The sequence below is a fragment of the Solanum tuberosum genome, unplaced genomic scaffold (genome assembly GCF_000226075.1).
Source record: "Solanum tuberosum cultivar DM 1-3 516 R44 unplaced genomic scaffold, SolTub_3.0 scf00151, whole genome shotgun sequence".
Taxonomy (NCBI): domain Eukaryota; kingdom Viridiplantae; phylum Streptophyta; class Magnoliopsida; order Solanales; family Solanaceae; genus Solanum; species Solanum tuberosum.
Genome location: NW_006239077.1, coordinates 725,092 through 739,987, shown reverse-complemented (window position 1 = coordinate 739,987; position 14,896 = coordinate 725,092). Strand labels below are relative to the sequence as shown.

The 14,896-nt window shown below is 36.0% G+C and overlaps 1 protein-coding gene across 3 annotated transcripts in view; it reads left to right on the top strand.

The window, feature by feature from the left end:
- The window catches only part of LOC102583318 (valine--tRNA ligase, chloroplastic/mitochondrial 2), a 54,230-nt gene that overhangs the window by 32,819 nt on the left and 6,515 nt on the right, over positions 1–14,896 (top strand). For all 3 annotated transcript variants that reach the window (XR_367688.2, XM_006353054.2, XM_015311210.1), the window contains 8 exons: positions 5,823–5,934; positions 6,616–6,726; positions 6,836–6,973; positions 7,733–7,783; positions 7,861–7,973; positions 9,266–9,413; positions 11,337–11,441; positions 11,534–11,635. Coding sequence is in view for 2 of the 3 variants with exons in the window: in XM_006353054.2 (XP_006353116.1) it covers positions 5,823–5,934; positions 6,616–6,726; positions 6,836–6,973; positions 7,733–7,783; positions 7,861–7,973; positions 9,266–9,413; positions 11,337–11,441; positions 11,534–11,635 (880 nt within the window). In the remaining variant the exon portion in view is untranslated. The remainder of the gene's footprint in view (positions 1–5,822; positions 5,935–6,615; positions 6,727–6,835; positions 6,974–7,732; positions 7,784–7,860; positions 7,974–9,265; positions 9,414–11,336; positions 11,442–11,533; positions 11,636–14,896) is intronic.

Sequence of the window (14,896 nt, the reverse complement as noted above, 5' to 3'; positions counted from 1 at the left end):
GTTTCGACATTCTAAAACTGCTGGAATCGACGGAAATCCGATTCGAGTCTCGAAACTCCAAATGACTCGAAATAACACTTTTAACCAAACTTTAACTCTTAAAAACTCAACTTTCCAAAAACTCAACTTTTCATCAATTTTCCTTCAAACCAACTTCGAAAATACAACAATTAGGACTCGGGGCAACTATCGGGAGGGGTAAAACGGTCATTTTATGAAAATTTCCAAAAATGACCTTTTGGGTCATTACAGATATATTATCACTTGGGTCTTGAGTTTGATATGGTGCCTTCTTTCCTATTTGAAGATGTTTAGTGCCTTGAAAGAGAAGTACATAGGTTCCCTCCAGCAAAAGTTAGGTGAGGTAACCTAATTTTAGTACCATGGTTAGTTGATAAACTCTTGAACTTCTGTTACATTTACATGAAAATGGGGCCAACTGTGGAGAGGCTTTTTGATGAATTCAAATTAGAAGTGACCCTATATTATGTGATGCAATATATATACACACACACACACAAGAATATAAGTGCATTTCAGCTCATAAAGTACTATGAATATGCACCATGAACTTGTAATGGACTGCACAGCTAATTCATAATGGTATAGTTGTTGCAACCTCTGTCTAATTAACTGGACCTTGCCAATAGCTTCTTGTACTAAGTCTGGTCCCAATATATTAGCCTCTCCAACTTCAAACCATCCTATAGGAGAACGACATCACCTACCATACAAGTCTTCGTATGGTGCCATCTGAATGCTTGGCTGGAAGTTGTTGTTGGAAAATTCAGCTAAAGGTAGGTAAGTATCCCAACTACCTCCAAAATCAAGGATGCAATCTCTCAATATATCCTCCAAAAATTGTATAGTACGCTCAAACTGCCCGTCTGTCTGCGGATGAAATGCAGTACTAAGATCTACTCGTGTGCCCCAATGCTTCTTGGAAAGATCTCCAAAAGCGGGAAGTAAATTGTGACCCTCTATCAGAGATGATATATTGGAACACTGTGAAGTCTGACAATTTCATTCATTAATATTGTGCATATTTCACTCCACCAGGTGCAGTCTTTACTGGCAAGAAGTGTGCTGATTTTGTTAGTCGGTTCACAATTATCCACACAGAATCATAACCTCTAAGGGTTTGTGGTAGCCCGATCACAAAATCCATAGTAATGCTTCCCATTTTCACTCTGGAGTTACAATCTGCTGTAGTGATCATGTGGGTTGTAGATGCTCAACTTTTTCCTGCTGACAAGTCAAACAGCTAGAAACAAAGTTCGCAATATCTTTCTTCATACCTTCACACCAAAACAATTATTTCAGGTCACAATACATCTTAGTGGAGCCAGGGTGTATAGTGTATCTAGAATTGTGAGCTTCCTCAAGAACAGCTTGTCTTAACCCATCTGCATTTGGTACACATAACCGGTTACCTAGTCGGAGAATACCATCACATTAAACAGTTATCTTCTTACTTGTACCAACTTGGACCTCATCTCAGTAGTTGCACAATTGCACATCCTCATATTGAGTGGCCTTTATGTGCTTTACTAGTGAAGACTTGGCTTGAACACAAGCCAACAATGTTTGAATTTCCCACACAAAATCTGACACATGTGCCTTCGAGTTTCTAAATATCCTTTGTCAACTCTCTTTTCAGGAGCCATATGTGGCAAACTTCCCATAGATTTTCTGCTCAATGCATCATCCACCTATGTTGCTCGGACTCTTCAAAAATGTCGTCGGATCCTTAAAAAGTAGTGCATTTTGGAGGATCTGACACGCGTGTGGCAACATTTATGGAGAATTCGAGCAACTTAGTCAACCACAACATTAGCCGCACCTGAAGTATTACGAGTAGCCTGGGTAGGTAAAGCTAACTGAGCATAAGCTTGACTGACATTTCTCAGAGATTGAGGGTAGTCCCTGATGCGATGTCCCAGCTGGCCACACCAGAAGTGAGTCCGGAAACTAAATGATGGGGAGGAAAGCCAAAATGACTAAAATAATTGCCCAAAATAAAGTTTACAAATTCTACCTTTAACGTATTAATTTAGTGCACTATGTAAACATTGTCTGACTCCTAAATTAAAGTCCGTCAGCCGTCCGTATGTTAAACCTTTTCTTTTAAAACAAAATTGATAACATAGGAAATTTGTGCGCTATAGGCATTCTATTCTTTTGCTCAATTGTAAGTTTTGATGTCATGCATGCTTAAATTCTTCAAGATATTTTAGTAAGTTATTTCAATTTACACATGAAAGAAGTTCTTTTTTTTTTTTATTTCATATTATTAAAAAAATCTGCTTTACAAAATATGTGTATTATCATTTTCTAAGACAATAGAAAATATAAGACTTAACTTATGCTTATGAAAATAATAACCCCTTTGTTTTAATTTAATTGTCTTACTTTTCTCTTTAGAAAATACTTCTTTAATTTATATATTTGGTAATTCTTTATTTCCGATATTCTACAAGACCTTTTTAATACGACAAGATTCAAAGTTCATTGTAGTACACCACACAATAAATTAAAGGGGATTTTTTTTAAATTAAAGGGGAAATCACTCCTTATCAATAGTTTTTTCTTTCCCAAAGTTTGAACTCGAGACCTTTAATTAAAAGTGAAGATATCTTATTCATCACGTCACACCTTTTGATTCATCCCGCCACAACTCTGTTTTGTGGTACATCGCACACATGAATTTCTCAATTGAGAAATTATTACCACTATTATGGCAGGCAATTTATCATACCTTTTGTTCTTTGCTCTCTTTATTTTTAGTCTGAATCATATATATTGTCAAAGTAAATAATTTTTATTCCAGTCATTTTTATTTTTTATCTGTTATAATAGGTAATCTGATTTGTTTTCAAAATTACAAATTTTGCATTCTAAAGAATTTGTAAATATCTTTTGTATGACCTAATAATGTAAAATGATGAAGAATACACTGACATATATAATTGAACGTTTTTTCCCTTTACCGGAGTTGCCATATTTTTGCGCCATCAACAATGCCAAAGGACTTCCCAAACATCTTATATTTGGCTTTCTTTTAGCACTAATTTGCATGAAAAAGTTCTCAAGCACGATGATATTAATTTCTTCAACCTACCAACTTAATGCAATAAAATTACTAAATATAAATGATTGTATCATTTTTGTTATCAAGAACTCTGGGTGCTTATTATGTTTCTCATCATAATAAATGGAATATCATTTTTTCAAGTGCTATACTTTGATGTGTACTACCCCCTTCAATTTGGCTGTCTAAGTAAATGAACTTGTAGCACAAAAAAAGTTGTGGCGAGATGAATACAATTTCTTTATTTTTAATTAGAGGTCTTGAGTTTGAACTTTGAGGATTTTTTTTTGATAAAGAGTGATTTCCCCTTTAATGTATTGTGTTTGATGTACTACAATGTCTGTTGAATCTTATGGTATTATAAAGTTCATGTAGAATATTTTTGTAATTAAAGAATTACCAAATATACATATTAAAGAACTATTTTTTAAAAAGAAAAATAAGACAATTAAATTAAACCAGAGGGAATATTATTTTTTCTACGCCTAAGCTAAGTTTTATATTTTCATTTGTCTTAGAAAATGATTATACACATATTTTTGTTATGCAGATTGTTTTTTAATAATATGAAAAAAAGAACTTATTTCATGTTTAAATTGAAATAACTTACTAAAATATCCTTAAGCATGACAAGACATCAAAACTTACAATTGAACAAAAGAATTGGATGACTATAGCACACAAATTTCCTATGTTATCAACTTTATTTTTTTTAAAGGTTCAAGCGATAGACGGTTGACATACTTTAATTTTAGGTGTCAAACAATTCTTACGTAGCGCACTAAATTAGTGCATTAAAGGTAGAATTTTTAAACTTTGTTTTGGGCCTTTTGGCTTCCCCCCCATCATTTAGGTTCCGGACTCCACCGAAAGTACTCTCTAGTCAAAACACGACATTGACCCACATGTGGTCTGCTGCAAGTCTGGCAGATTGGAGCAGTGGCGTACATCTGCATTACTGCATAGAACTATGATGTCCATATAACAATGATGGTCCCTAGATACCCTGTCTATGATGCGGCCTCTATGCAGACTGTGAATACGAATCTGTCCCTGTCTGAGAACCCTGTCGTTGCTTTCCCTGCTCGGTGATTTGCACTGAAGTCGCCGCCGAAAGATCCCCCTGTCTTGGCCTTCTTACGCACATCATAGGCTGCATGTTCCTCAAGACCCTTGTTTTCAATCTTCCTAGCATGATCTGCATCAGAGTAGGTCAAAGTCTTCATCTGTGGGGCTACTGCATTGTATAGATGACCAAACCAACACATCAACAAACCTCTGAACTCGAGCTGCTTCACTGTACTCTAAGTAGCATAGCCAACTTACAGAATAATGGCTTGGGTGCTGGCTGAAATAGCAGCAGGTTCTACCAGATTAGTGACTGAAAGTGGCAGGGTGTTGCTGGAGCCATCACCGGAAAGAGGTGTTGTGCAGCCACAGTTACAGAAAAGAGGCACAGTACTCTTTGAACAGTTTGGTGCTGTTGGAACAGTTATCAATAATAGGCAAGAGTATTTTTTGAAAAGAAAATTTTAACTTTATGGCTGCAATCGATATACAGAATCTACTAAGGTCTCTAACTAGAAACTCTCTTCCATATGAGAAATACTAGTTGAGAAGAAAAGAGATGTAATGATTACAAGAGTGAGGTACCATCAACATATTATATTTAACCAATGAAGGATGTATTAATACTAATTCTAATATTTTTACTTTCACGTACTAATACTTGATATTTTAATATGTTTCGAAATAGTTGTCCTTGATTTTCTCTCTCTCCGTTTCAAGAAAGTTGGTATGTTTCATACTTTTTTCCTTTTTATTTTTTGAGAAATGGTAATTTGTATTCCTCAGCATTAAGGACTATGCTGGCAACCTCCAAAAAGATATCAACAGGAGAAAGAAAAATTATACGCACAAAACACTAATTACAAAGCTCCTAAAAAAAATCTACCAAAGAGACTGCTTCCTCTGTGTTTGCTTCTTTACACCAGAAATGAAGATTAGCAATGCAGCTCTCCTTAATTTTCTGTATAGAGCTAAATCTATCCTCAAAACACCTTCCATTCCTTTTCTTTCACACTGTCCACCAAATTCAAGAAGGGACTGCTTTTCACCATCTCTTTTGGGATTTGCTACCCCCTCTCATGATCCAACAGCTCAGGAGATCTGCTGTGTGTTCTGGCATAGTCCACCTAGCGCTACTTCAGCCTTAACTACAACTACATTACGCAAGCCCCGCCGATACCTACCTATAACGACCATAACCGAGCACTCACCTTGCAGTGCAAAAATAAGAAGTGACTGTTTGTCTCTGCATACTCATCACAAAGATAGCATCTAGAATCAATCTGGACTCCTCTCCTATGTAAAGCTTCATGTGTTAGACATGTTCTTTTGATCACTAGCCAGGTGAAACATTTAATTTTTGAGCTGACCAGACAGTTCCACACTTCACCCATGGGCCTCTACTGCCTCCAGGTTGCCCCAGGAGTTCCTTCTTATACAACCTATTCACTGTGAACACCCCATCAGAGCTATATTTCCACCTGATAGTGTCTGGCATTGGAGAAGCGCCTCTGAAATTTTCAATCTTCTTCAACAGACTAACCATCCTGTATATTTCATATTTTTCATGTTACTATCTTTTTAAGACTTGTGGTTTTCAAAATGTAAAAATGCTATATTGCAATAGTCCCTGAATAGTAACAGTTACTTCACTTGGTAACAGGCACGACATACTGTTCTTTTGGGTGGCACGAATGGTGATGATGGGAATTGAGTTAACTGGGACTGTCCCCTTTTCAAATGTTTATCTTCATGGACTAATCCGTGATTCTCAAGTGAGTTCATGTTTTTAAGTTACTGCCTGAAATGTATGTCTTCACTCTTCTTGATGCACTTTTTCTAGATAATTTGTTGATCGTGCTGGCTGATTTATTATTCAGTGGAATTACTTGTCCTGTAAATACAATTCCCTTTTATTTTCGGTAAAAAATGTGCACTTGCTTGTTGCAAATTTACATTGGTCGTAAGACGATGCGTTCAGTTAATTCATAATTCCCTCCTCTTCACAAGCTACTGTTTCAGCAAGAAGGGTATGTTGTGTAAAATTGTTTTACCACTTGAATAGAGTAACTTGTGCTGTTTTGGAGGAAAGTTAAGATACTGTTCCTACCTAATTCATTGATTGAAGAGACCAATTTCTAAGAAAAAAGTTATTTCAGGCCCTGCATTGAGGTTTAAATTTTACACATTTCCCCGAACTTTTGGTTCATCAATCTTTGGACTGATCGGCTCCAAGCATGCAGTTTTTGTTAATGTTATATATATATTTGTGATAATGAGTCGATTTACTGAAATAATTTAATTTGGTTGAACCTGCCCTATCTGCATCTGAGTTGCATCCAGGACACGTCCAGAAACCATCATTAGTTGTGATAAGATCTGGATTTATATCTCCCATTCCATGGTTCATTTCCTGCATATATTGTAGCTTTAAACTTGTCAGGGCTCTGTTTCAGGGCAGAAAAATGTCTAAAACATTGGGAAATGTCATAGATCCCCTTGACACCATTGCAGAGTATGGCACTGATGCTTTGCGTTTCACTCTTGCCTTAGGGACTGCTGGTCAGGTTTGTAATGAGCTCATTTTTAGTCAGTAAACTATGGATAGATATCTTCCTTTTTCTCCAATAGTGTCCACTGGGATGCTTTCATCAGCAGCTTATGTCTTTGTTATAGGATCTAAATTTGTCCACAGAGAGGTTGTCCTCTAACAAGGCATTCACCAACAAATTGTGGAATGCTGGCAAGTTCGTATTGCGGAATTTACCTCGTCAAGATGACACTCCTGCTTGGGAAGCCTTACGGGCCCATAAGGTTTGCTTATATGTTTCTTTTCGACAATTTACTTCGAGATCTGTGGTTCAGAAGCAGTTAGGTACTAATGAAATAAAAAGAATGTTTGAAAGAGAAGACATACTTATTAAAAAAGAAAATTTTCTGAAAGAACAGAGATAAGTATTGTGGTATGACAAAATGAAAAATGCATTAAATCAGAGATTGTCATTGTGTCAGATTAATTTTGGTGATCCATATTAACTCTGCCAGATTCAGATTGAGCTTCATGATCAGCATGGGCTTGAAGACTAAAAAGCTTAATCCTGGTTGTTGGCATAACTCTAAAACATGTCGATTTTGTTTCCAGCATAGGCTGGAAACATAGAAATTTTTTGCTGTTAAATAATTTGGTATATACCCGCATCTCTGAATGTTGAAGTCCACTTCTTCAAGAATTCTCAGATCTGCATGGCTTGAGAATTCACATCCTAGAACAAAGTTAATCCAAAAGGATTGTGTTCCACCAAAGCCCAATTTTTGTGGTGTTCAAATCGATATCCTTGGTTTCTATATAGACGCTAGAGTGAGAAAATTGGTTTTTTGAAGTACAGTGGAATAACTTCTTCCATATATCTTAGATTGGTAATTTACTGGGAACTTTAGTATTCACATAAAAAATTAGGAGTCATCCCGAGGTTTCTAAGGGTCCAGAGTTGAATTGTGTTTTAATTCCTTATTCCCTGCCAAGAATATATCATTCATAATTCTAATCTATTTCACTATCTACTGTTCTCTCAGTTTGATAATATAGAGTCTGTGCTGAAGCTCCCACTACCTGAATGCTGGGTGGTAAGATGATGTTTTTGATGCTTATTAAGCCCAATATTGCATAGTGGTCCTGTTTTAACTAGTTCTACACCATTCAGGTATCAAAGCTTCATGTACTTGTTGATGAAGTCACTGCAAGTTATGAGAAATTTTTCTTTGGAGATGTTGGAAGAGAAATATATGACTTCTTTTGGTCTGATTTTGCTGATTGGTATGTTCTTCCTAGTGTTTTTGGTTCTTTTACTTGGTTTCCATGTTAGTCTTGTTACTCATTTATTTAAATAAGACATTATCCAGTATTATTTGAATAAGACATTATGCAGTATATGAAGTCCTAACCATCCAGAGCCGGGAGCAACTTTTATTGAGGATTAATATGTAGAAGAATGATGCTGATGGTGGGAAGAAATTTAATTAGTAACTCTTCTTGCACTAGGTGATCTAAAATTTGAAGTTTATGAGTTCTTTCAGCAACCTCAAGTTAATACTCCCTCTATTCCAATTTATGTGACACCGTTTAGCCGGGCACTAAGTTTAAGAAATAAGGAAAGACTTTGTTATGTATACCAAATTGCCCTTAATGTCACTTTAATGCTTACTTTTAGTTGACTTTTCTTCACAATAATGTGTTAAGTTGGACCCAATAAGGATAAAATGGGGATGATGTCATTATAGTTGCCAAATAAGGAAAAATGACACTCTTTTTGGGACAGACTAAAAAGGAAAGAGTGCCACATAAATTGAGACAGAGGAAGTATACATATGACTGGGGCAACAGTCAAATATTTATAGATATTTAGTGAATTTCTTACTACATATTCATGATTAAGAAAAAGCAATTGGGTTCATGTGACCCACAATAATCATGTAGATCTACCTCTGCAACACATTATCTTAAAATCTGAAGTAGGGACTATTTTTATTGAAGAGTAATATGTAGAAAGAATGATAGTGTTGGTGGGCATAGGAATTAAATTTGGAATTCATTCTTATGCTCTTGCATGGTGATTTGCCTTGTTCATGCTTGAAGAACTAGTCCATTGTGAGTTAAAACAAAGGTCATTACCCCCAGGCCAGTTCAAAAACTTAATGATACGTATTAGATATTTTATGATTAAAGTTCGTTACAGTGATAAGAGTAGGTAAGCTTAACCCTGAAAAATGGTTATGAATGAGTTTACTTCTCCTTCATCATGAAACTAGTTACCTAATTCTGCCATCAATTTAGTGACAACAAATTGATTTTTGATCCGTTTGGTTTGAGCAGAATGTAAGAGCCTCTGTGTAACTGCTTACATCCTTTATCTCCTCTTTACTTAGCTGACAGGAAGGTCTTCACTTGCTCTTTACTTCTGAATGAAGAGGAGACATAGAAGTTACCTGTTCTGTTTCATTCTTTTCCTTTAATTCATCTTAGTTTCTTCCAGACCTTAGCCGAAGATGGTATATCTTATAGTTTATCTATTTCTTCTTCTGTCCCTGAATCCCTGTCTATTTTTCAAGGTACATTGAAGCTAGTAAAGCTCGTCTGTATCACTCTGGAGATCATTCTGTTGCATCTGTATCACAAGCAGCTCTGCTATACATTTTTGAGAACATTCTTAAATTGCTACATCCATTTATGCCTTTCGTAACTGAGGAGCTCTGGCAGGTGATCTGATATATCCCTTTAATTTTGTGCTTTGATCAGTCACTTCTATTGTTTTGTATCAGTATACTTAATGTCAAATCCTGATGATACAAGATGAGTGAGGATTATGCAATCAGATATTTATGAGAACCTACAATCTATGGGAAAGAGTTCCACTCCAGAAGTCAGAATATTATAGACTTATAGTGGAATAACAAAATATCCATATCGTTCACCCCTTGGTAACTAAAGCTTACATGCAAATATGTGAGATGTGTGAATTATCTGAATTTAAGGTGGTTTACAATGGGGTAGTTCTTCTTTTGATTTTCCTTTGAGGCAACTTTGAAGGCGATAAAGCTCGTTAAATAGAGTAGTTAAAACAAAAATCTGACATCACACCCCCTGGGGTGTGGCCCTTCCCTGGCACTGTGCTGCCCTTTTCAAAAGAGAAAAGTGTAAAAAGGCTCTCTGTTGGAGCTTTACGCGCAAATTGCAATTTTACTTGGCTAAAGAAAGCGCTAATGAAGAAAAACAAAAGTTTAAATGTAATATAAGAAAATATTACTACGAGTACAAATAATAATTATTTGGACACAAGAATTGACCTGACTATAATTAAGAGAAATATACAAAATGAAAATCATGTCAATCAAGTTCACAAACCATTTTAAAATTTTAACTTGATGAAGATATGTAGTGTTAACTTCTAAGGATTTAGAGGTAGTTTTCTTGTTCAAAGTCTCTAATTTCTTATTCCTAATTACTAACAATTCAATCAAACTATTTTCTTGACAATTAAAGTATCACTTTGTTAACTATATTTACAACGGTGAAGAGGTGCATGCTTGATGCCAACTATAAAGTGCCAACTAAGCAACGTGAAGCTCACAATGAGCACTTCAGTATGCTCCAAAGCTTACGCACATCTTAGGCAAGCTTTTAACAGCACTGGTTAAATATCATTTATCGATGACAGCCAACCTCTGGTGAATGCATCCCCACCGCCCCAAAAAGAAAAACTTAAAGTTTATCAATACTCACTTTTCACACAAGGTCACAAATATATTAGTTTATCAATCCTAATTCTGATCCATAACTTTGGGTCCTAATCCACTCTGAGTCTTTGGGCATAATAGCCTCCCAACTTATTACTATTCTGATAATCTTGCATCATAGTTCTTTTCCATGTTAATTTTGCTATGTTGTTCTTTAGTATAATCATGTCTGTGAAAGGTCTAGCACATGTGAATCTGCACTATCAAATGAAATGGTCTGCAAAAAAAAAAAAAACCCCTAGTTGTTGATGTTGCATGACCTTCCACCTAGACTGTGAGATTCCCTAGTCTGTATCACACCCTAGCTTGTTGTCGTTGATTTTCTGAAATGCATTAATATCTCAATCAGTCAGCAGAAACTGGTAAGTCATTCAAACTATGACTTATTTGGTCGGGTTTCTTCTCTTAGAAGTATTTGATTGTGTTCTTTATCTGAGTCCCGTCACTTCTTAGTACAACTAGAAAATAAAATAGACTGCATAATTTGGAAGTAGTAGTAAATAGCTGATGAAATGTTGTCAATGTTGAAGCTGATATAAATTTCTAATTGTGTTAAAAAATAGACGAAGTGGAGACAAGTGGTACCTGTTTGTTTCCAATCATGGTTAACATTGGAAAAAAGTTAGGATTCTAATATGAACTACAACAGTTAGGATTCTAATATGAACTACAATGTTGATGATACTGTTCAATTATTCTACATATATTTCTAAGTACCAGCTTTATTTGGCCATGGGCCTACTAGCTGATGAGGGTGCAAGCCAGTAACTTGGCCTGCTCCAAAATCTGGAAAATCTTATAAGAACATCTGATTTTTGCTTCAACAGCGAAATAGCTTAAGGGTACATGCTGTTCTCATTGCAGTTTGACTCTCCGATTTCTGCAGGCATTACCCAGTAGAGGGGAAGCTCTTATAGTTTCTGCGTGGCCACCTACTTCACTTCCCAGGAATATTGATTCCATAAAAAAGTTTGAGAATTTACAAGCATTGGTGAGTTTGACTTTCAGCTTTTTTTGGTGCTAATTTTAATTTTATATTTAATTTTTGTTTTCCTGAATAATATATCCCTTCCATCAACTCAGACTAGAGCCATCAGAAATGTACGAGCAGAGTATGCAGTTGAGCCAGCAAAGCTTATTTCTGCATCTATCGTCGCAAATCCAGATGTCATTCAGTATATCTCTGTAAGATCTCCACTTTATTCATTACCTTCTCTTTATTCAGGTAACTTTTCTTTCTGAAACGTGGTGGCTATTTGTTTTTTTGGTGTCATTTTGCTGTGTTACTAATCAAAAGAACATGAAAAAATGCAGGCACACTTAAAATTTTTGGACCCTCCAAAATTCAAGCAGATTAATGAAATTTTAAGTTAAAATATTCCTAGCTTCAATATATGTCTAGATTCTTTGGATATTTGTAGGAGATACTGAAGGATATTCCATAACATTCGATAAAATATTAAAGAATATTTTCCCTCTACAATCAGAATAGTTACATCCCTTAATATTCAGTTTTTGGTCAATAGATACCATATTGTTCATATTCTAAGATTGTCAACTAAGAAGCTTTCTTTGACATTGTTGATAATCAATTCAATAGGAACTGTTCTATCATCTTTCCTCCCTTTTTACGCGTAATGTTGGTGGTTATCATTGCTATCATGATTCATGAAAAGGATACATGTTGAAGGAAATTTTTTCTCTATATTCTAAAGACTTCACATACAAAATTTGATAAGGTTAGAAATGATCTCATATGAAAGTGAGTGTAACTAGTAGAAATTTGATAAGACTAGTGTAAAAATGTGGCACTTGGGCCTAACTCAACCCCAAAAGTAGCTCATGAGGGGAGGATTACCCAAGTCCTTATAAGCAAACCACCATTTCATTCCCCAAGCAATGTAACACTCTAACCTACTTTAACAGGCCCCTTCATGCCCAGGCCCAATTGGAGCATGGGCTGGGAGCCCAAACGGTAGTGGTCTTGGTTTTGCTACCATGTAAAGATATGACACCTTGTCCTAACTCACCCCAAAAGCTAGTTCATGAGGGGAGGATTATCCAAGTCCATATAAGCAACCCACCAGTCCGTTCCCCAAGCAATGTGGGACTCTTAACCCCCAAGGCCCAACTGGAGTTTGGACCAGGACACCAAATGGGCATGGACCTGGCTTTGATATCATGAAAAAATATGGCACCTGGGTCTAAAGCGAGCTCATGAGGGGAGGATTACCCAAGTTCATGTAAGCAAACCACCAGTCCATGACCCAACCAATGTGAGACTCTAACCCACTCTAATAATTAGAAATGATCACATTTGAAAGGTAGTGTAAGTAGCACAAAGAGAGGATAAAATAAGAGGCTTGCTTGAGATAGTTTCACCACATCCTATGTAGACCTCCACATTCATTGGTCTGTAGGCGCAATGAGGGGATGATTGCATATGATTAAAAGTGATATGTAGAAGAGTCGCCTAAAAGCCTACAATGTTTCAGAATCAATGCGGAGTTTGCTCAGACACAACTCAAGAAAAGGATCCATATAGGGGATAGGAGATTATTGGTATTAGGGGTGGCATAATGGGTAATTTATATGGGTATTTACTTATATTTACCCATTTTAAATGGATTGTGTGCCCAACCCATTTAAAATGGATAAAAACGAATAATACTCGTATTACCCATTTAAAAGTGGGTAGTTAAATGGGTACAAGATGTTCATTCATAAAAGAAAGAGAAGTGGTTGGGGGTTGGTAGGAGGTGGGGTGTGTAAAATAAAAGAAAGAGAAGTGGTAGGGGGCTGGTAGGAGGTGGGGTGGTAATTTTTTTTTAAAATTTAATTTTTCTTACATTTTTTTGGAATGGAGGGGGGGGGGTGCTGGTACGGGGTGGGATGATAAAAAACTTTTAAAAGATTTTGTTTTCAAAGCTTTTAACAAGATTCCTACTATAATATGGGTACCCATATTTACCCATATTATCCATTGGGTAACTCGTTTTTATCCATTTAAAATATGAATCGAGTCGAGTACTTTATCCATTTTTCTTTAACTCGTTTTCGATCGGCTCATATTCGACCCGATCCACTCGTTTGCCACTCCTAGTTGGTATTAAGGTTCAGTTGTGTACTTGTGTTTGGATTTACCTTCGAGTCGGTGTTTGTTAGGAGTCCTTTTTTTATGGTTAGAGACTTTATGTCAATGTAGGAACAACTGGGTCACGACTCAAGACTACACCCTAGTTGTAACATGGTGCTTAGAGCCACAAATGACCCCAAGCTAACCTCATGGTCTGGCCTGACACTAAGATTAACGTAACAACAACTGAAGATAACTGATATTTCTAATGCAGAAGCTAAAACTGAAAGAGTCTTATAACTTTGATAGACAAATATTTGATAAACATAAGTTGAGTCTAGATCGACTGTCTGAAAACCTCTACTAAACGAGTTGCTAGGACAAGTCCCTAGCTAATTCTAAATGTCTGAAACTGAAATAACATATATGGAATGAAATGTAAGGGATGTCCTCGAAGGATGAGGACTCACCAAAATACTACTAAGCTGATTTGGAGTCATACTAACCACAGCCTGATTGCTGAACGTCCGAACCTATATTGTCAAACAAACAATATAGGCAGAAGGTATGTGGTCAATACTTTGAATGTAACATGATAAATATAAATATTGAACATGCTGAACTGAAGAGACATACTGATACATTGACCAAGTAAATAACATGAAATCTGATAATATGTTGTACTCAACCATGTGAGCTACTATATGAAGTTTGATGTATAATCCCCATCAAAAGGGTCCAATATACTTTTTTTTTTTTGATAAAGGTAACATTTGTATATCAATCATCAGCTCAAAGCTGGTATCCAAAAATTTACATTGTTAGAATAGGAATAGGTTTATACATTCCTATTAGAATAGGAATAGGTTTACACAATCCTCTTAGAATAGGAATATATTTATACAATCCTATTTAGAATAGGAATAGGAATACAAATAGGAATAGGAATAGTAAATAGTATCCTACTTGATAAAGGATTGTATTCTAGTGTCTATAAATAGGATCTCAATGTAATAATGTAAACACAACAACACAATTCAATAATATTCTTTTCCTATATTTCTCACTTGGTATCAGAGCCTCTACGATCTGTGGTACCAGAGCCTCTACGATCTTGATAAACAATCAAAGAGCTTCCACTGTCGGCGGGCGGCTATTATCCATATATGCCGCCCGTCCGGCCAACGATTATGTTAGCAAAAGTTGGGTCACCGTGTATCTTTCTGGTGACTATTTTCTCATGTCTAATTTGTGTAGCACCGTGCCATCATTCCGGTGACTACTTTCTTATAGCTAATATGTGTAGCACCATGCCATTATTCTGGTGACTACTTTTCATAATTAATTTGTGTAGCACCGTGCCATCATTC